Source organism: Lepisma saccharinum, chromosome 13 (genome assembly GCF_977018435.1).
Source record: "Lepisma saccharinum chromosome 13, izLepSacc3.1, whole genome shotgun sequence".
In the NCBI taxonomy this organism is placed as follows: domain Eukaryota; kingdom Metazoa; phylum Arthropoda; class Insecta; order Zygentoma; family Lepismatidae; genus Lepisma; species Lepisma saccharinum.
Genome location: NC_139241.1, coordinates 64,372,522 through 64,394,919, shown reverse-complemented (window position 1 = coordinate 64,394,919; position 22,398 = coordinate 64,372,522). Strand labels below are relative to the sequence as shown.

At 38.4% G+C, this 22,398-nt stretch overlaps 1 protein-coding gene across 1 annotated transcript; it reads left to right on the top strand.

The window, feature by feature from the left end:
• The first annotated feature begins 5,452 nt into the window (after positions 1–5,452).
• LOC145996800 (trypsin-like) lies at positions 5,453–16,394 on the top strand. Its single transcript, XM_083133332.1, has 7 exons — positions 5,453–5,507; positions 11,184–11,246; positions 12,290–12,429; positions 13,180–13,271; positions 14,220–14,323; positions 14,625–14,818; positions 16,248–16,394. Exons 1-7 carry the CDS (start codon positions 5,453–5,455, stop codon positions 16,392–16,394), a joined length of 795 nt encoding a protein of 264 aa, XP_082989458.1.
• The last annotated feature ends 6,004 nt before the right edge of the window (positions 16,395–22,398 follow it).

Here is a 22,398-nt window from a genome sequence, read left to right as displayed (position 1 = left end):
TCCACAAATATAACTGTTTCCATCATTTCACTTACCGCCTTTCTAGAGAAACAAATCTACACAATATATTCCAAAAATGTAACCCAAGTAAGAACATTTTAACCCGACTTTACAGTTATGATATACAGCGTTCAAAAAGGATGGTACAAAAGTCAGGTTAATTTATGAAAAGAGATACAAAAGCAATTGTGGTGGGAAAGAAGAAAGGAAGGTTGTAAATTTGTAGCCTGTGGTTGTAGTTGACGTAAAATCCGCTAGAGGCGCTACTTGTTGTTGATAGCTAAAATGGCAACAACGAAGGTAGAGCAAGCATATTGCGTAATGGAATTTACACGAACAGGGGCAGTTGTTACAGTTCAGAGACACTTTCGTGCGAATGAGTTAAAATACGTTCCTCCATTACCACAGGACCTGGATAATTTAAAGCAGCGCATCTCTGATGCAGTGGAGCTGATAACCGAGGATATGTTGGAACGCGTCTGGCAAGAAATGGATTATCGTTATGACATCTGCCGTGTTACCCAGGGTGCTCAAATCCAACATATGTAATTGCCCAGGTAAATTTACAACCTTCCTTTCTTCTTTCCCACCAGAATTGCTTTTGTATCTCTTTTCACTTAAAAATAAATTAACTTTACTTTTGTACCATTCCTTTTTAATAACCCTGTATAGTTATATTTTAGTTATGGTAAGGGGCTGGACCCCGTATAATCTGACGGGTGCAAAATAACCTGAGTGCTGACGCAGGCAAGATTACAAATTCAATCAATTATATAGATAGGAGGTGTATAATAAATATATTCAATAAATAAGAATTGTTGCCGTAAACCAAGCCAAATTTTCATGAGAGAGAGATACACCTCTGCAATCGAGGATTGTAATCTCGGATTGTCATCTTCCTATACGGGGTTGGCAACACTGCTTGAGAACCATGTGTGAGCGAATGGATTCCAATACTGGAGTTTAATGAATTTCCAATGGGCAGTGGATTAAAAAGGAGATCCTGCTAACCGAGTTACCTTATCTTCCAGCCGCAGTGTGGCGCTGGACGTTGATGGCTTTCTGGATTCTCCCTCGCTTCGCCGTGACATAAATAAGGAGAATCTATGACCCACGGTGCAGGAAGTTTGGTGTCATCGGCGTATGGAGGTTGAATGGGGTCTGCGATTATATGTCGTTTGATTAATGTGGTGTGAATATTTTCTTCAAGGATTCTCCAAGCCATTCTTCTTCCAGACTCCAGGAGACGCTCTGGACCTTGTGGTCCTGGAAGATAGCGCGTGATGACGTCACTGGAGCCTTATGGGAATTTTCTGCCCTGGCTGGCTTCTATTGGATGTGTCTTCAGTGTCCTACCACGCACTTTCAGCTCCCATATTTCTTTGCGTTTTCTCATTTTTCGCACAACAGAAGTTAGAAAATACCAAACGCATTTTAGAAACGTATCACAAATCTCCAAGTTGAGTTTATTTTGGTTGTATTTAACTCCAGTCTTCTAAAGTTACTGTCAGTATTTTGAAATAACGGTGACTTTTTGAAATGAGTTACCGAAACTAGGTAACTTTTTAAATGAATAATTTTAACTCAGTTACTTTTTGAAATGAGTAACTGAAACTAGGTAACTTTTGAAATGAATAATTTATAACTCGGTTACTTTTTGAAATGAGTAACTGAAACTAGGTAACTTTTTAAATGAATAATTTTAATTCGGTTACTTTTTAAAAAGAGTGAATGTAACTCAGTTACTTTTTTGAAATGAGTAACTGAAACTAGGTAACTTTTTATATGGATAATTTTAACTCTGTTACTTTTTAAAAAGAGTAACTGTAACTCAGTTATTTTTTGAAACGAGTGATCATAACTCAGTTACTTTTAGAAATGAGCAACTGTAACTGTTACTTTTTGAAATGAGTTTACACTTGACTGCAGTACTGTATGGCACCACCTACTCTACGAAAAGCAGAAAAGTTCGCAAACTCGGCCATTTTCTTACAGTAACAAAAATGCACTTGATGCGCCACTTGGAGATAATTTTTAAGTTTTTTTTTCTCTTAACAATCATTTTGCAGTAAGGACCTGACATGTTGACCTCAAAACATATGTATTAGAATCCTTCGTCCCTGTAGTAGATCTTATCGACATCTCAAGGAACAGGTCAACAAGCCTTATCACTTCTAAGTGTTTAAGAATGTGTTACTAATTATCATCAGCTAAGTATATTTCTTTTTATGTGTGTCGTTTGGAATGTTCACGAGTAACCATGTATTCTTCGGATTCCAAATACCGGGTTCGAATCCATGCCTTTATGTCTTTGTGAATTTCGTCTAATTATCACTCAACTTGGTCGTTGTGATTAAAGGGGCACAAATTAAGTGTTTTAAGAAAGATTGGACATAAAAAGCATAATCTACATTCATGTCCTGATGCAATAATTAAGACTGCGGTCGTCAGGCCATGGGAGAGGATAGAGAACTTTACTGGGGAAACCTGATGGTAAGTGGCCTGTGGGAAGGCCCAGACATAATGTCAGTAAGAAGGAAATTGGTAAAAGTGGCGGGAACTTGCCGTGATAGGGAAATACTAATGTTGCTGCGGTAATAACCTTCGGGTGTAGGGATGGCGGAACGTTATTGCGTTTTTAACAAGAAAACCCTCATTCACTGGTATAATATAACATCAATAGAAAGAGCCTCTACGATGGCATGTTGGTAATGAGAGGGTCCCGGGTTCGATACCCGTTGGAAGCACATAGTGGTTCGTATCCCATTCTAAACTGTAGGTCCAGTCCCGATTACCATTTCTGTGCATAAAGTGGACTTTGTAACGCAAACTTTAATAAGAGGAGACTGAAATATAACGATTTATACAAGAAGTTTATTATAACACTAACTGATTACCCAGCGTTGCCCGGGTATTTTTTTATCGCAATCTTGTATTAGACAGGAAAATAATGAATTCTAACTATAATGTAAAATGTAACTAATTTTAAATGTGATCGTGAATGTCACCAATGAGCTTAGCGACTCCGAAAACTATGAATTCGACACTAATGTAGGTCATTTTTGACATTTTATTTTTCATCCCTACTCACCCCCTTCCCCCTGCCGATAGGTGATGAACTTGGAGTTGAACCGCATTGGGAGTGTCACGAAAACTATGGATTCCATTCGCAACACAGCCTGAATGTTAGACAACCCGAGAAACACTATCGTTATGCGGATTGCATAGTCACGGATGTCTGTCTGTGCGGAATTTAATATCGGTGGTTCTCGATTATTTCTACATGTCACCCCTTCACACCCCATCTCTAGGGGTGCCAGGGGTGTCTTACCCCCACAGTATTTATTTCCAGATTGCAAGTGATACGTGTACCAAGTTTGGTTGAAATTGCTCCAGGCGTTCGAGAGTTATGCCGGAACAAACAAATACACACACACACACACATCCATTTTTTATATATATAGATAGATTACTTAAAAACAAATACAGCATGCAAATATATGTGTAGTAAACCGTGGACTACATTTTGCAGACTAACGAGGCTCTGGCGTCTACACTCACAGCCAGTATAATCCTTTGTGTAATTTGTGTTGTGTCCTGTTCATGTGTTTTCGTGATGTCCTTATATCCATTTCATATTTCATCCTTATCTTCACGATTAACCAAAGGTGGAAGATCAATCATTCGATCAAGTTGTAAAATAACGTTTCATCGTTCTATTATACTTAAAGCAGATATAGGTTATATAATTTTTGCAATGTTGTCCTAGCAGAAATACTTTTGTACAAGGAAGAGTCGAAGATTTGTTTTTTTGTTTCTTATCTAGTATATTTCAGAATGTTTGCACAGGTTTGCTGCATCTTACTAGCACATACCTATTGCTGATCTACATATATTTTCAACTTTGAGTTAATGCCTATATACGTTAAGAAGGATAAGCCTTTGGGGTCCACGTGCAGTCACTTACGAGCCACTGCAAAGGCCTTTCCACCCATCTGCCTACGAACTGAGGCCATTGTCGAACTCTCTCCTCCATTAGTAAACTTGCTGGTGTGGTACATGTACAGAGATATTGAATTTTCATTTCCCGAGAAATCTCTGTAAGTTTTAGGCTGACAGAAGGCAAGAAACTACTCTTCTTCACTGTGTAACTGTATATAGGAGGCGCCATCTTTAAAATAACAAAAATGGCTGATTAGTGTTGCAGCCTTGAGATTATTTTGTGAATAACAGTTGATACCTCATGTAAATTTCAGCTGTATACAGTCTGCCCTACAATTTTTATTGGACTTTTAAGGCTTCATTTGACTCATGTAATATTAAGTAGTGGCAAAAAGTATCTTCCAAAGAGGTGTAACGGGAGCTATATGCATATCATCCACTCACCTCTTCGCATTTCATGTTTCCATGTACAACACTATTACTTCTCCCCCCCTCCCCATTCACTATGTTAACAGAAATGTTCAATACCAGCTCGCCCCCACCCAGACAGTAAAGTATTCGCCACTGGTACCTACTAACGATTCTCTGCGTACTGACCCAACATGCTGCGCAATAACGCAATATAAATTACACATTGTACAGAGAAGTAAATAATGGCAAATTTTGATTTAGAACCTTGTCTTGGTGGGCTTTGCTACAGCTAGGAAATAAAAGATTTTCACTAGAGCAACGCGCACACTACACTAGAGACTACATTAATTCCATTTTTAGAGTAGATGCCTAATTGTTGTCTGCCATTTTCCCTCTTTTTCTGCTTCAATTTATGCCACATTTTCTCATTCGTTCTTTATTTGTACTATTTTTTTTCTCCCAACCCCTTTATCCCTCAATAACCCACCTTCCGGATGAGGAGACTTCGCTTTTCTGCTACTTTTAGCTAATCGCGAAGATGATAATGAATGATAAGATGAATTGGATCATCACAAACCATGCACAACACACACGAAAAGCTCCACAGAGGATTATACTGCTTCAGTCCAGACACCAGGGCCTCGCTAGTCTGCAAAATGCAGTCCAGGGTGTACACTGTGGAATAAAGGTTGACATTTGGTTCTCTCTAGAAACGGTGACCTCTTACACCAGGTGAAGATATAGAGAAAAACCTAGGCAAAAATAGGTGACACGATAAGCTTCTCTTGCTTGTCTATTGAGTATTATTAGAGATAAGGCGTATTGTACTAGAAATGGGTATCCCGTACATATCAAGATAAGCCATACTCATCTGAAGTGGCGATTGAATTGCTACTTGAAGAGTAAACATCTCATCTCTAAGTGTAGAGTGTGCTGATTGATGCGGTGTAAACCTTGACTCAAATTTCACTAAAAGAATAGAAACTACATCTCGTGATCTTTGGATAACCCCAAAATCCAGTTTCCCCTCTCCAGATTTTGAGATAAGGTGGGGCTTATATTGCTCCTGGGGGGAGCTGTGAGCATCAGTGATCTCACGATGGCTTCCAGCATCAGTCTCTTCGTACTCTGCGTTTTCGCCAGCGCTGTACTTGGTAAGTTACAGGGTAGACTGTCTACCGAAAAGAGCCGACGTGTAAATGCTTGTAACTAAATTTTGTCAACTCCTGAACGTGAAGCCACTGTGCAGTTGGAGACAATGGCGCTGCTTTCCGCACTGCATCGTAATTCCATTGTCGGTGATACCACAGATAAACGTATTGTAGGTTAATCTGTGGTGATTCACACCTGAAGATTACGATCGAAAGAACACTTTCAGAGAAGTGTGTTGGTCAGTAACTATGATAAAACCAAAGAACAAAATCGTCTTATCAGACCCGTCATTTTGTAAAACATTCCTCCTAGCGGCCAAATGCGTAACTACAGGACACTGCCTATCACGAATTAAATCTTTGAGAGTGTCTTCATCAATTGGTTGGGTTATAAATACCGAATGTTTCATGATCTGCTCAGAAAAAAAATATTGAAACCGCGACAGTCATTTCGAATAATCCTGTACATTGAACTATCACAGATCAGTGTTGCCACATGAACGATATTTCCCTCGGCGCAGAGAAATCCGTGTAAAATATTTAACAAAATGGGAAGTTATAAATTTCATGAAAAATATCAACATTGTAATGAAATATCCGATTCACATATTAAAATTAAGCTAGTTAAAACGTAGGATACCCTTTTCTTTCTTTCGCACCGTAATTTATCCCCCCCCAAAAAAAACATAATAAGTCTTTAAAATACAGCTTGGGAACACAATGCCTTCCTATTATTATCATCTAACTTTAAAAATCATTGAATAAGTCCACAAATATGAACCTAATCTTTGTGAAAATTATCATGTTTCGTATATTTTTCGTGAGGTGTACACTACTCTTCTTTATTTCTTCTTATTTTCAATCACTTAGTAAATCGTATTTTTTCTGATAAATAATGCTTTCTGTAACAGATTGGATGTATATTAGCAGTAGTAATAATTCTACTACAACTCTGCTTATCATCATAATAACATTAATTAAGTTTTATAATCGCGAGTTCAATTGTCTTAAGATGAAGTGAAAATTAGAAATTTTGCACGTTTAGAAGGGAAATTGTTATTTCTGGTTGTGGCAATACTGCTACAGATCAGTGTTGTGGTATTGTACTTTCTTTTCCACACCAAGTCTGTTGTGTATGATGGTAGGACACTTCATGTTTCCTTTTAGAATCGAAATAGTGAAACGAATAATTGAGTAAAGAAGGCAAACACCTATTCAAGTATTACATCTTTTTCAGTTATGAATTTATAACTTTATCGTGCTTTATTTATGTACAGTCACAGGTAATGAAAATGAGACACCTAGATCCTAAAATAATAGCTTTCCTACGACGTTATGTGTGTTGCCTAATTCTAAGGAGATAAGTGGATATTAATAAACAAATTTCGATGGCAGCTTCCATCGCCGTCGTAGAGTTAGGCAACACACATAACGCCTTACGTAGAAGCGAGTATTTCAGGACCTAGATGTCCCATTTTTTTTGCCGGTGACTGTATAATTATCATAACATGCAACAATAACAGAGCATTTCTTAATACGCTGAATGTAATATTTAAGTGTGTTGCCAATAGTTTCACTAATAAATTTCAAAGTGAATAACATTATTAAGACATTTACGCTCCAAACTGATTTACTCCCGTTTTTTTTTCAATAGATTTGAATCTCGATAATCACTTCGGTCAGACCCAGGGGGTGCTCGTTGCTATGTGAAGTACGTATGCATTACGTCATCTGGGAGGATCGGGTTTGACGGTGCTCGTTGCTATGTGCAGTAAGTTTGGTGCGGGGTACATTTAGCTACTAACACGTCGCAAAAATCGAAACAAGCAGTTTATTGATTTTGTAGCATTCGATTTATTTTTATTGTATTTTTGTACTTGTAGACTGCAATCATGTCTAATTGTGCTGTAGCAAGCTATGAAAACTATAACCAGAAAACTAAAGGAACTGACATAAAATATCATAGATTTCCAGTCGATAATTGCGTAAGTAAACAGTGGATTCATGCTTGTAGACGCAATGTAAAAAATGCAAGTGTGCAGTGCCAATTATTGTGAAGAAGACTATGTGCGAGATCTAAAAGCAGAATTTTTGTATTTTCCACCAAAGAACGTGCTGAAGCCAACCTGCAGTGCCATCGCTAAAATTACACCCAATTTAGAAAATTTACCTACTATAGTACCAAAAAATCGAGGAAGACGTGTCCTAAACAAGCTAAAGACTATGCTGCTTAAAAGAGAAAAATATATAGACGAAGATATATATAGAAACTGCAAGCAGTGTTTCGTAGTTGGAAAACATATTTCGATCGTTTACAAAGGAGAAACACACGTCTGCATTCAGAAGCAAATAAATTAAAGATTACAAACAACCTCTCTCTATCAACCTGCTTTAACTAAATAAAGAAGTTCAAAATCTAAAACGTAACCTAACCGACAGTACCACAAGAAAAGTCATCAATATCTTGAAAATGTGTTCAACTAGTGCGAAGTACGTAGTGAGCCTAACTGATTTATTATGTACATTTTATGTAAGTCGGATTTATAATTACTAACAAATTCATTTATTTAACACAAACCGATGTTGATTGTGATTTGTATGTTCACATTATTGTGAAAAACGTTGTCGAAAATGTGCATTTCGAAGATCGCGTACTAACTTCCACGCTATTGGAAATTAAATTCACTTAGTACACCTTCAATTCGAGTTACATAGAGTTGTATGCACGATGGTAAATATTGCATGAGTGAATATTACACCCATCATTGAAATTTTTGCAACTTTGTTCAATTTTGGTATTTCACAAATACATTGTGAATAATTTTGTACCCTTGTACTCATTATAAACCATTGGATGTACATTATTTCTTTGTAGTACATTTCTGTCAAAAAGAGCAAGATCTAAGATTAGTGTAATACAAGTTACTTCGTTAATGTACAAATGTGTGTCGCATATCAGCCTTGGAGTATATTTTCCGGTTATACAACTCACACACACATGGAAATGGAAATGACAAATCTGCGGACAAAGTCCTTTAACGAATAATAATTCGTACATTTGCACAGTCAATCATTGTGAGTTCATGTAACTTTTCTCCTTTATTGTTTAATTAAACTAAGAACTAAGATATTTTCTTCGATATTCTCGAAGCGTTTCATTTACCGTGTGATCATAAATCTATTTCTATAGGCTTGAATTTAGTAGGTTAAGACATTTAAGTTTGATGTTCCTAGCACTCATCAAGTATTTAGAGTAGGTTAAGTTAGTTAAATTAGTACTTGTACACTTTGGCTCGTCTTCTGCACGCGTTTGTATGTAAAGTTCTTAATACTTTTCAGAACTATGAACACGATAACTTGCAGCCAAATTTGAAGCAGAGAAATTTAAAATATCAGCAAATTACAAACTGGAATTGCGTTTTCAAAGTCTGAAACTACTATCTTACAAACTATTTCGTCATTCTTTCTCCACATAAAACTTTCCAAAAAAATTTTGCATGTGGAACTTTGATCCGTAAATTATTGTACAGTAAATAAATATATGAAGAAGGTTGGGGATTCTTTCGAATTCAGAGTAAGTTTCAAATGCAGAGTAAAATTGTATCTAGATTGTATATTGCATCTTTCACTTGATAATTTGAAAAATAAAGTTACATTATGGAGAACGGTAAAGATTGGATTTTAAGTATATCAGTATATTGTTAATACTTTCTGATGTTATGTAAAATTTGAAATGTTCTTGGAAATGATTGCAACGTTCTGAATGAATAAGAAGGAACGATTCAGTCAGAAAACTAAATATTAGGCTCTTGTACTGCGTTGTGTTAAATATTGTAAATTGATTATACCGGACTACTATCGGATTAAAAATTAGTGATATTCAAGTTTGGACTCAATTAAAAGTTAACCAGTAGAACCACATAAAAAACGAGTTACATCAAAATTCAGCTTATTCAATTCTGTGTCAATCTATAGTTAATTTTTTTTTTATTATGCCTTCTATTTTTATCGTCGTGAGAACAAAATAGGATTTTTTTTTAGTTTGGCAAACTATCGCTCTCTTTGAAATTCTATAAATAAAGAACTTTTTTTTTATTTATAGATTATATATTATATAATTTATTTATTTATTATCCAAACTCTAATATCCATAATTTGTAATCCGATAGTACTCCTGTGACGTTCTGTGAGGCCCGTAGTACCTCGGAGACCTCTGACGATCTCCGTGGGGGAGCTGTTAGAACAGCACACTACGACGCCAGGGGTCCCGGGTTCGAATCCAATCGGGTAAGACATTGATTTGTCCTTAATGAGAAAATTGAGAATTTAGTAAATGTGATAGTATATGTGGAAACAAAGATTGATTGATTGATTTGCTTTACTTTACTTCCCTTCTTGTGCCACTTCTGGCTAATTTGCGAAGATAGGGTTGAGTGATGAAATTATGCAATTGATGAATGAACACTCACAAACATCCATGCCCAGGCCAGGATTCGAACCCGGACCCCTGGCGTTGAAGCGCGATGTGCTAACCACTACGCCAAGGAGGCCGGCTTGTGGAAACAAAGAAAGAGAACGACGGTGGGAGGGACTACCTCTTACGGGTTTTTTTTTCTTATTTAAAAAAAGACAGAAAAGCAAAAATAAACCAAATCTGTCATCAATTGTTTCTTTGTAACTCTTTCACTATGCAATTCTTCTTTAGCATGCAACGTTTTTTATTAAAATCATAATACGATTTATGAAATGATGAAACCTGAAATGCTAATGAGAACACGGACAACCTTCTTTGTAATATATCAATCAGGTTTCAGAAACATGAATTTTTACAATACTTTCGCTTGCGCAATTTTCCCTCTTTTAAAAGTAGCATGTTTTAAAGGAATACCTCAATACCATCCCGAAGTATGATAATTAATATTTACCCCTCAAAGTAATGAAACACTTTTCCTCTCTGAAACTCGCATAGAAATGATAGCGGCCGTTTGCTTCGGCCAAGCCCCGAACGAACATAACCGAAGGGGCACCGAGCATAACCGATTCTCCCACATGACGTCACGCGCTCGTGCATGATCGGCAATTTTCGGATGGCGCTACCTTATATATTAAGTTACCTTGGGTCAGACCAGTGAACCCGCAGCACAGATTAGATATATACAGATGGTGCACTTCATATGGTCCCTGTAGAACGTCTGCTGAACTGAAGTTACACTGTTTCCCTCTCCTGCCGCAGTAGCGCTAGTATCGCCCAATGTTTAAAATTTAAATGTGCTACTGATGTAAATGTAATTGTAAGACCATCTCTGCTGATCTGTTTCTAAAAGCGTATTCTCTTGCCCACAGGCGCTCCTGAACTTGGCTTTTTCGGACACCATAATGGTAAGTGTAACGCATCTGTATAGGTTGTAAGAAGTTAAATAATGGACTAAATTCATTTTTTTTCTATACAACTTTGCATATGTTTGCTTGCAATATTGCACTAAAACAAAACATAAATTATGAGTTTTTGAAAGCAAAATCTTAAGAAGACCTAAAAATATGAAGCAACATTGAGTCTCATAATCTATATTCACCCCCCCCTGATATTATTAGAATTATTAAACCAAAGAAACTTCCGTTGGGTGTACAAGATGTCCACGCTGTTTTTGCAATGTTCTCAGTGCACTATTTCTCTTGCAGCATCAGGAGTCGACTTGAAGGAACTGGCGCAGAAGATCATCGGAGGGAGCACAGCATCACATGGTAAGTACTCTCTCTCTCTCTCACTCACTCAAACATTAATTTCTAACTTATCTAATCTATGTGCCTTGTCTTGAGGGAGTGTCGTTTCCTGAAGTTAGTTAAGTATCAACCTATCTTCCACGTAGTAGGGGTAGCGTTCCATTCGTTACCGTACAGGGATGGTACGGTACACCTTGGGTCTGACGCTTGGACCCAACAGACGGTGTAATCCTCTGTGACGGTTTATGTTGTGTACTTGTTCCTTCATCCATTTAACTGTTTCGCCATTCCTTGGTATTAGTCAAAAGTGGCAGAAAACTGGCGTGAAATGAACTAAAATTAAATTATCTTAAGATAAGACCAGTGGCGGTGATTAGGAGGCAAGGGGGCAGTTGCCCCCCACTTTTTACCCCCCAAGAAAGAGTAAACTGTCCGCCCGCTCCTAGTTTTCGTACCCAATCTCCGCCATTAAATAAAACTACTGAAAGAAAAGTAAAGAAATGCAGTGGATGCTACCAGTGTACGAATTTAATTATTTATTTTGGTGGGGGGCAGGGAAAGAGATTTATGCTCACATTTTCACCCCCTAAAATTCTTCACAGAGGCCCAATTTATGGTCATTCTTGGCTTTAAATTTACACTTACATCCCCTAAATATGGACTTACACCCCTAGATGGAGAATTATGGATAAACCATTGCCGGGGGATATCATCCGTTGCTGAATCTAGAAAAATAATAATTATTATTATCATTATTACTATTGTTACAAGATATATCTTCTTATGAACTTTTGCTGTGAATATGAATAAATTAAAGATGTCAATAAAGCAATGTTTTTATCTCTGTGTATGATATTAAAAGTGTTGTAAATATTAAGTCATGTCAAATTAATTTGTAGTCTGGTTTAAATTTTATACTATCTAGTTTAATTGTATATTATTTATTTTATTGTCTTAAAAGTATTTCCAGTGTTGTATTAAGGATATGTTGTTCACAACACTAAAGTAAAGGTATTTTTATGTATAGGACTGTTCACTGAGTAACATATCCATTTCCTCTGCAGGTCAGTTTCCTTACCAAGTGTCCCTCCAGCAGGCGGGGTGGCAGGGCTACCAGCACTTCTGCGGAGGGTCCATCATCAGCGAGTACTGGGTGGTGACGGCCGCCCACTGCACGCAGGGGTCCTACCCAGGAGCTTTTGTGGTAAGTCGCTATTTACACCCAGAGCCAGAACTTTTCTTGACCAGAAAAGCAGAAAATCTTTGTCACTGTTAGCCGAGGAACTAAAATAGCTGAATAAGAAGAGCTGAAATTTTTTTTACACTTCTTTTTAGGTTTTAGTTTTAACGGAAATCGTAAAACGGTTTTGAAAACCGAAAACCTTCATTAGAACAGACCCACTCCCCTAAAACGGTATTGATAAAGAAATAGTTTAGAACTGAAGCCCCAAAATGGGTGTGAAAATCGGAAAACTGAATTTGGAACAGAAACCCAAAATCGGTTTCGAAAAACGGGAAAAAGAGAACCGAAACTCAGAAACGGGTTCGAAAACCGATTAACAAAACCCGAAAATAATCTTGAAAACAGAAAAAATATTTAGAACTGAAACCCAAAATGGTTTTGAAAACCGGAAAACTTAAATTAGAACCGAAACCCAAAAACTATTCCGAGAAAAAAAAATCGAACTGAAACTCAAAAACAGGTTTAAAAACCGAACATGTGAATTTAGAACTAAAACCCAAAAACAGGTTTTAAACCGATGAAGAAATGAATTTAGAAATCCAGACTGATTTCACTGAATCCGACTAGAATCCAAAAACGCTTTTGAAAAGCTGTTTTGTAAGATTTCAATATTTTTCAATAAAATGTTGCTTTTTTAACTGGTGTTTCGATATCTAGGCTACTTTTACCTCTTTTCCTGAATATGTTTGACAAATCGCTGTGTGGTTACAGGTTGTCGCAGGCGAATACAGCTTAAGCATGAACGATGGGTCGGAGCAGATGGTGGAAGTGTCCCAGATCATCGTCCACGAGGCCTTCAACGGGTAAGTACATCTCATGTAGGCTCAAAATGCTTGCAAATTGGTCTTCAGTATCAATGTAGTTCATCTAACAATGCCATGTTTTTCCTTCATTGTATGTTAGGTTAAGTAAAACCTAAATTCTGTCATGAATTCATTTCATATTAGGAAGAACTTTCGAGTTTATTTTAAGAAGAATACAGCCTCTTCCACCGAACTAACACTGCTACTAGAAAAACCTTCTGGTCGCTGGACTGGGCACCAAATTGTTACCCGGTTAATAGTTTTGGTTTTACACGATTTGTGAACATGTAATTCATTTATGTATACAGTGCATTTACTTAAGATTCAATTCATCTCATATTTCTGACTACAAATATGACGATTGTCTTTTAAATTATGAACTAATTCATGGCTTCCCAAGTAAATCGCACAAGTATTTTATATTCATCATCAACTCAGTGTGATTTCCACGAAAACATTTACTGTTCTTGTGTTTAGATTCAACTAATTCGTATTACAGAGTAATATCTATGAATTTGTTTTCATATAAAACATAAGTAGAAAAGGAATATTGCAGTTAGGCCTTGTTACAAAAACAAGTCTTCTATTGTAAAACTTAGAACTGTGATATTTCAACTGTCACATTACTAGTTTGATCAGAGAGTGGTATGAGATAAAATTTGTTGTGCCAGTGGTAATCTTCGTTAAAGTTTGTTTCAAACTTATCAAGTGAATGCAGTCACCAATTACACTGTATATACCCCAGTAGCGAAATAGAATACATTCTAGTTGTGAAACCCAGCTTTTCAGCAAGCCTTAAGTAAAGAATTTCTAGCCTGATACCTAGTCTAACGCTCAAAAGGCGATCTAGTAGGAAATCTATCTCCCTGGGATACGGGCTTTACAGTAAGCATTCGAGAGTAAGAATTGATTAATAGTTCAATTAATATCCTATCGTATTTTTTCTAGGCAAATCTTCAGAAACGACATATCTCTTATAAGGCTGGCATCACCCTTGCAATTCAACACTTACGTTCAGCCAATTGGATTGGCACAATCTGGACCGTCAGCAAGTAAGTACACAATAGGGATTCCCTAATTTGTACACCTTAATTTACAATTCCGTACAGTACCTGATTTGAGTAATTTAAATTACAAGCAATGAAAGACGAATTGATTTAATATTTTCTACATCTGACACTGTTGTGTATTTCTTTACTTTATATATTGTAAAATATTTAGTTACCATCAGTTGGTTGCTGAATCATTGTAAATCTAATTTTGGATTTTCCTTTCTTTCTTTGTTTCTTAATATGATAAACTGCTCATATACAATAGTGTTTATACTCATGCATCTGTTTATTTCCTCAACAGACGACTACTGCACGCTCTCTGGCTGGGGAAGCTACGTACAGAGTACGAACCCGATTCTCCCTGACAAACTGAACTACGTGCAGCTTCCCACCGTGGACTTAAACACCTGCAACTCGATCTGGGCACAGTACATCCCTGTCAGCAACACCCAAGTGTGCACGGGTCCTCTACAGGGAGGCCAGTCCCCTTGCAATGTGAGAAAAATTCATAACTATACCTTGTACGAATTGTTAATCGGAGCGCTTCGGGTATCTTCGTTCTAGCTCGAGCCCCTTCCGCAGTTGTTACCAATCAGAGCTGTTATATTGCTGTCCCCTACATTCCCCTTATCAACGAATGTGGCGGGAAGTGAGCTGATTGGCAGGGGAGAATAGAAATCACGCTCCAAAATTCCGAAAATAGCCGAAGCTGTCCGCTTATAATTATAAATGAACTATGTGTATTCAAAAATTGGAAGAACCTCTTCCTAGGATTGATCTAAAGTACTGCTTGCTTAATTTCTTTTGGAGCATTGGAACCAAATTCTTTTTCAATTGAATTCCAATATTTCTTTATTTTTTCAAGCCAAGAAGATCGAACACTTTGCAACAATAATTGTGTTTTCACTTGCCCCTAATCTGTATCGATTCGATCAATGAAGGGAAAAAGTGAATTTTGTGTATTTTGTTGTGGAGTTCATTTGAAGAACTGTACTACATTGCTCATACAGAAATTAGGCGAGGTGTAACTTATGTAAATCCTTATAGAAGTGCGTTTTGAAATTAGGCGAGGTGTAACTTATGTAAATCCTTATAGAAGTGCGATTTCCAAATTCTATATATACATATTGTCATTCATAGTTATTCAAATATTTGTAGTATTGAATATTTTTAAGTCCAGAGGCGTGATTGAGAATTGTATTATAGTGAGTATTTTGAAGTGACGAGACCAATTTCTATATTTATATCAACGCTTACAATGTATCATTTTCAAGTATCTCATTGTAATGTGTTACATATTTTATTTCGAATATCTCCGTTAGATAATTTTAGGGATGTGTAACTCGATCATTATGAATAGGGTGCAGATTTTTAGACACTAAAAACTTGTAAACCAGGCAGAAAAATAGGCCCTAAAATTGGCAATAGACGTAAACTTGTTTTTATTTTTTTCAGACATTTGCATACTTATTGACTTTAATTGTTCGTATTATATTATATTTTTATTATTTTTGTGTCGCTTCTCTGCAAGTTTTGACTATTCGCGACGATGATGATGAATGGCGATTGAAGGGACACTCACAAGACAAGAAACGACCTTTAAGAATATACTGATATGAGAGTACTGACAAAAAGCACGAGAAGGCACAATACGAAAAAAGCACTTTTAGGCAACGCAAAATAGGCAATAAATCTAAAACAATCATTTATAAGCACCACAAAAATATATTAAAAGGCTCGAAACAACATGAAATGAATTATTTTAATAAAAAGAATAAAAATGCAGTAATATACATTATAATTAATATTCTATGGTTTATGTGTGTACGTTCTTGAGATTTTATTCATAGTTGTGTACAAATTCCGTAGTTCTTAATGCACATGTTCATTGAAGATACATATGAATAATATTAATATCTTCCAGGGTGATTCCGGTGGTCCTTTGGTTTGCGGAGGAATGCTGTCTGGCATTGTCTCCTTTGGACAAATTCCTTGTGGACAAGCCTATTGGCCATCTGTGTTCACCAGGGTCTCCTCATTCGTGAACTGGGTCAGCATGTACGCCAATTAGAGCTTTGCAGCATAACACGTGGTCATCGTCATTAGCATCTATGTAATATCAATTTTTGTCAATAAAACATCTAATTACTAAACATGTCGAATTCTTTACCTGAGAGTTAAGTCAGGGGCCTCCGGATCTAGTAGTGATAACGCTGTTGCTTTGTCAAGGAGTCCCGGGTTCGATCCCCGGTGGAGGCGCATGGTGGTTAGAATCCCACGTTAAAGTGTAGGTCCAGCTTCGATTAGTCTATCTGTGCATAAATTGGACTTAACTTTGAGTTTACCTGTAAGTTAGTCTAATTTCTGGATTCTTCTATGATGCCTTGCCATTCACACTATCGATATTCTACAACAGCTGGATTGGATTCATCGGTGTTTCTTGCTGTTTTGGGACTTATCCTGTGACGTAGCTCTGAGACTATCACACATCTGCACTAGGGATGGCCAAACGGATCCGGATCCGAAAAATCCGGATACATTCGGATCCGGATCCGGATCCAAAAGTTCCGGATCTGGATCCGGATCCGAAAGTTCCGGATCTGGATCCGGATCCGAGAGTTCCGGATCCGAAAGTTCCGGATCCGGGTTCGAAAGTTTCAGATCTGGATCCGGATCCGAAAATCCGGATCCGGATCCGAGAGTTTCGTAACTCAATCCCATTATAATATTACCACACCTAAAAAGGTATTATGATCTTCGATTACAAAGAAATTTTTCATTAGTTAGTCCTACAAGAGTTTTTTTCAAGTGTTGAAAAAATACTTTGCTACGCATCGGCTAACACACTCGTGCACAAAAATAATCTTACTTGTTTAACATAAAATGTCAGCGGAGATTTTGTAAATGCCATTGAAACGAATATGTATTAATTCGAATGTATTGGAAATGAAAACACACATAAATGTGAGACATTCCATTCCAGGATGAAACCTTTAACACATATAACAAGATAGAATTGTTTTACAAAAATTATACAATTGTTCTACAGTTACAGTGCTACAAATTAAAATAAAACATTATAATATATGCAGTATAATTACAAAGTGTAAGACTAACAAGGGAGGTTATCTAAGTGTCTCCCTCCGATTTCCACGAAACTTGGCAGGTGTATAGTGGGGCCCAATGGAAGAAATACGTGTTTTTTTTTGTTTCAGCTAAAAAAACTGTTTTAGGGGGCAAAACCCCATCAAATGTCAAGATAAGGACAAATTGAAGTGAGGATCTGACCCCTGTGTCCCCCTCCGATTTCCATGATACTTGGCAGGTGTGTGTATAAACGGGCCCAAAGGAAGAAATACGTGTTTTTTTTTGTTTCAGCTAAAAAACAGTTTTAGGGGGCACAACCCCCTCAATGTTAAGATGAGGACAAATTTAAGTGGGCATTTGACCTATGTGTCCCCCTCCGATTTCCATGAAACTTGGCAGGTGTATAGTGGGGCCCAAAGGAAGAAATACGTGTTTTTTTTGTTTCGGCTAAAAAAGTGTTTTAGGGGGCAAAACCCGCCACAAATGTCAAGATGAGGACCAATTGACGTGGGGATCATGTGACCTCTGTGTCTCCCTCCGATTCCCATGAAATTTGACAGGTGTATAGAGAGGCCCTATGCTCCCTGTTTCTTCCTATGCCATATTTACGTTTTTTCGGGATCAGAACCCCACTTCAATTTTTCCTCATCTTGACTACACACCTGCCAAGTTATATGGAAATCGGAGGGGGAGACTTAGACCTCCCTTGTAAATGTATAAATTAATTACAAATCGCGCACGCGCGCACACACACTATATATATATGTGTGTGTGTATGTATGTATATTTTATATATATGTATATTAGCATGGAAAAAAATTGTTATAGGAACATTCTTACTTTCCAAAGAAGCGCATGTGGGATGGCAAAACGGATCCTGATCTGAAAGTTCTAGATCCGGATCCGAAAGTTCTGGATCCGGATCCGAAAGTATTGGATCCGGATCCGGATCTGAAAATTCCGGATCCGCGGATCCGGATCCGAAAAACTTTAGGATCCGGAACCAACCGGATCCGGATCTGGCCATCCCTAATCTGCACTACGTTAATGGATTACCTTTTTTTTGGAAGTGTCTGTAATGGCATTTTAACAAAAGTTAAAATACATATAAGATTACCAGTTCACTATAAGTAAAAAGTAGGCTCCACTGTCCCAAAATGTAGGACTTTAAGTGGAAATGTATACTCTGTCCTGGGAATCTCTGACAAGCGAAAGAAAACAAGTGCTCTGCGCAAGTAGTACTCGAGAGGGTTCGACCAATGAACGCAGCGCGCACTGGGTTTTTTTCACCCACTCGTTTTCTCCCCTTTTCTACCGTTATGCGCAGCCTTACTCCACAGGCTTCGGAGACAAGGTGTAGAGTACACCCATTTCTAGGAAATGTTGGCAATAATTTTTTAATTCAAAAGTAACGAAGTTTTAAATTAATTTTTGGTTAAATAATTAGCATATCCTAATGAATATATAATAATATATAATAATATGTTAACTTATAGTAGCAATTAGCAAACCTTCCTTAATACTCAGTGATTCAATATATTTCACATACAACATTTAAAAAATATATAAAGAATGAAATGCAGCATCAGCTACAAGTAGTCAGTAATAGGGTGCGTTCCGAAAGTCTTAACGAAACGAACGAATCGAACGAAAGTAACTGGACCAGACTTATGGGACGCTCTAGACGAAAGTGCAGGCGCAGCGTTTTGTTTAAAGAAATTTTGCACCCTTCTAGCAGAAATAAACTTTGCTGCGAACACTGTTACTCATATTAATCACATTGTATGAAGAGTTAAGGAGAGTTAAGGCACACTCATCTTGCGCATGTTGCTTCATATCGCCCTCTGTTAAAAATATAATACATTTTCCGAATTAGTGCAGTTTGAAGCCATCATGCACGCGCCTTGTCTGAGAGCAGCAGACGATTCTCACCGAATAAACCAGCCTTCTGGCCCGTGCATTTGGTGAATTTCGTTCTTTCACGAGACGCACGGAATGCGACTTTTGGGACAGTATAACGAACCTTATGAAACGCACGGAAGCACTTATGGGACAGCCAGTAACCATAACTCGTTTAACGCGTTAAACTCGTGCGACTTTCGGAACGGGCCCATAATTGATTACACAATTATGTACTAAACAGTTCGTAGGCGCCGACTTTGGCGGGCAAGGCACTTTCTCAGCCCCTCCCCAAATTCAAGTAGAGGGACAGATATTATATATATTAGGCGCATCCAGAAAGTAAGTTTCCCACTCGCCCACAGGTGGCAGGCCATGCGTATTGAAACTGGTTTTGCGCCTGCGTAAGAGACACATGCCCTGGCTAGTGAATGTCCTAGAAAACGTCTCCCGAAAGTCCTCAGCAGCGTCGCAGCAGCGATAAAACATGGCGGCTCTTATTTCGTCTCCCGCCGCGTGCGAGGTTCGTTCGGTGACCAAATTCTTGAACGCACAAAACATACAGTCGATCGAAATCCATCGTCAGCTGTGCCAGGTGTATGGGCCAGACGTCATGAGCAAGCAGATGGTGCGTCGTTGGTGCAGGACATTTACTGAAGGCCGGCAGAATGTGCATGACGAAGAGCGCAGTGGGCGGCCATCGGCCGTTATTGACGAGCTTGTGGAGCAGATGCAGCAGCACGTATTGGAGGATCGTCGCGTCACGATCACGGAACTCAGCAGCCATCTCCAGCAGATTTCTCGGTCGTTATTGCACCATAATGTTACCAAACGCCTCTTGTTCCGGAAATTGTGTGCCCGGTGGGTGCTGAAACAACTGACGCCCGAACACAAAGGAAAACGCATGGGCACGGCGCTGACATATCTGCGGCGTTACCATGATGATGACGATTTTCTCAACCGGATCATCACAGGGGATGAAACGTGGGTTGCATACAGCACCCCAGAAAGCAAGCAGCAGTCCATGCATTGGCGTCAGAGTGGATCTCCATGCAGGACGAAGTTCGAACAGACTGTGTCGGCGCGAAAAGTGATGTGCACGGCTGGGACAGGCAAGGCATTGTGCTCATCGAGTTTCTGCCAGGAGGTGAGACTGTGAACGCTAACCGTTACTGTGAAACACTGGGGACATTGCGACGAGCCATTCAGAATAAGCGACGCGGTAAGCTCAGTGCCAGGGTGGTCTTGCTGCACGACAATGCGAAGCCGCATATGGTTAGGCACACTGCAGCCTTTCTGGACAGGTTCGGTTGGGAGGTGTTCGATCATCCATCGTACAGCCCGGATCTCGCTCCCAGTGATTACCACCTGTTCTTACACCTGAAAAAGTTCCTGTCCGGTCAAAACGACGAAGATGTTCAGACGGCTGTCACACAGTGGTTCGGCGCCCAGGCGGCGGACTTCTACGACGCAGGTATACAGAAGTTGGTCCCACGCTATGACAAGTGCCTGTATTCCGGCGGGAATTAGGTTTACAAGTAACTGGACAAGTGCTGTATCTGCGGCAATAAGTCATTGAATGAAATAATGTTTCCTTTTTGTGCACGACCCCAGGGAAACTTACTTTCTGGATGCGCCTAATACCGTGCGTCCATTTCGATCTTCAGCCGAGAGATCGGGAGAAGAGTGGCGGGCGGCGCTGACGGAGATGCCGACATTTGCGGCCTGTAATGCCCGCTTATTTTCATGAACATATGCAGACATTTATATAAATATTGCAAAACGAGCACTAACCTGTGTTATAAGAGTACGGTTTTAATTTTAGTAGCTTAGTGGCTGTATGTGCCGATGATTTTGACACGCCCACCTCTTGTGAAACACGGCGTAGAGGTTTGTTTGGAGAACGTTCTAACGCTGTACCAATATCATCGAGTTTTGCTTCAGTTAGAATCCGTCGTTTTTGCTTAGGTGTTTTAAAATTTAACGATCCAGTTTCTCGTAATTTAATGACAAGATGTCTAACCGTATCTCTGTGTGGAGTTGAAACGCCTCGGAATTTCTGTACAAATTGCCTACACACGTCTCGACACGAGTCTGTTTTCACGTACGTGTCATACACAAAAAATCTTTGTTCTAACGTGAACCTTGCGGCTGGCATTCCAATCGTCTCACTGACACAACACACATACACACTGTAATAACACAAACAAGTAATTGCAAGTAACCAAGAATAACACTCTTGCGCACAGTACGAAATTAACACGCTCTTGGTTTACATTGCTCGCCACTATATTCACAGCTCTGTCTTCATCTAGTCGCGAAGGAACAAAAAAACTCGAGCTCGGAGATTTCGGATTGCAAGGAAGCTCACGAACTCCATTCACTTTTAACGGTTTCGTCTGCAGCGTAATCTTGATACAGTGTTGCACATTCGAAACCTCCAAACGATTCCCATCGACACAAAACTCTTTCAAGGATATAAACTTAAGCAGGACGTTACTGGTCAAAACTATGATTAAAATGCTTTATTATCTGTGGTTCTTAACATCGTTTCTATAGCGTATTTATTTGTGTATATAAGAGCAGAACTTGGATGAATTACAGAAGAACTTTTGCGTGTTATAACACAGGTTAGTGCTCGTTTTGCAATATTTATATAAATGTCTGCATATGTCTATAAAAATAAGCGGGCATTACAGGCCGTAAATGTCGGCATCTCCGTCAGCGCCGCCCGCCACGCTTCTCCCGATTTCTCGGCTGAAGATCGAAATGGACGCACGGTATTTATATATATAAAATATTGTTTATGCCAACCTTGCACCACAAAATTTATATTAAGCTGGCGCCTCTGAAACAGTTACATTTACAAGCTGCCAATTAATAACAATGTATTTTTTTAAAAAAAAAAATACTTACATTGTTACATTCAAATTCACTCACAAGACGTAATTCTTACTTGTAAGTCCGTTACAAGCATTTAGTTCCTTCCAAACTCTAGTTCCTTATAAATAATAATTGCCTTTTGTACAAAACTTTCGAGTTACATCTGTGGAACGGTGTGCAGGTAGTCTGCGGCATTTTCATTCAGA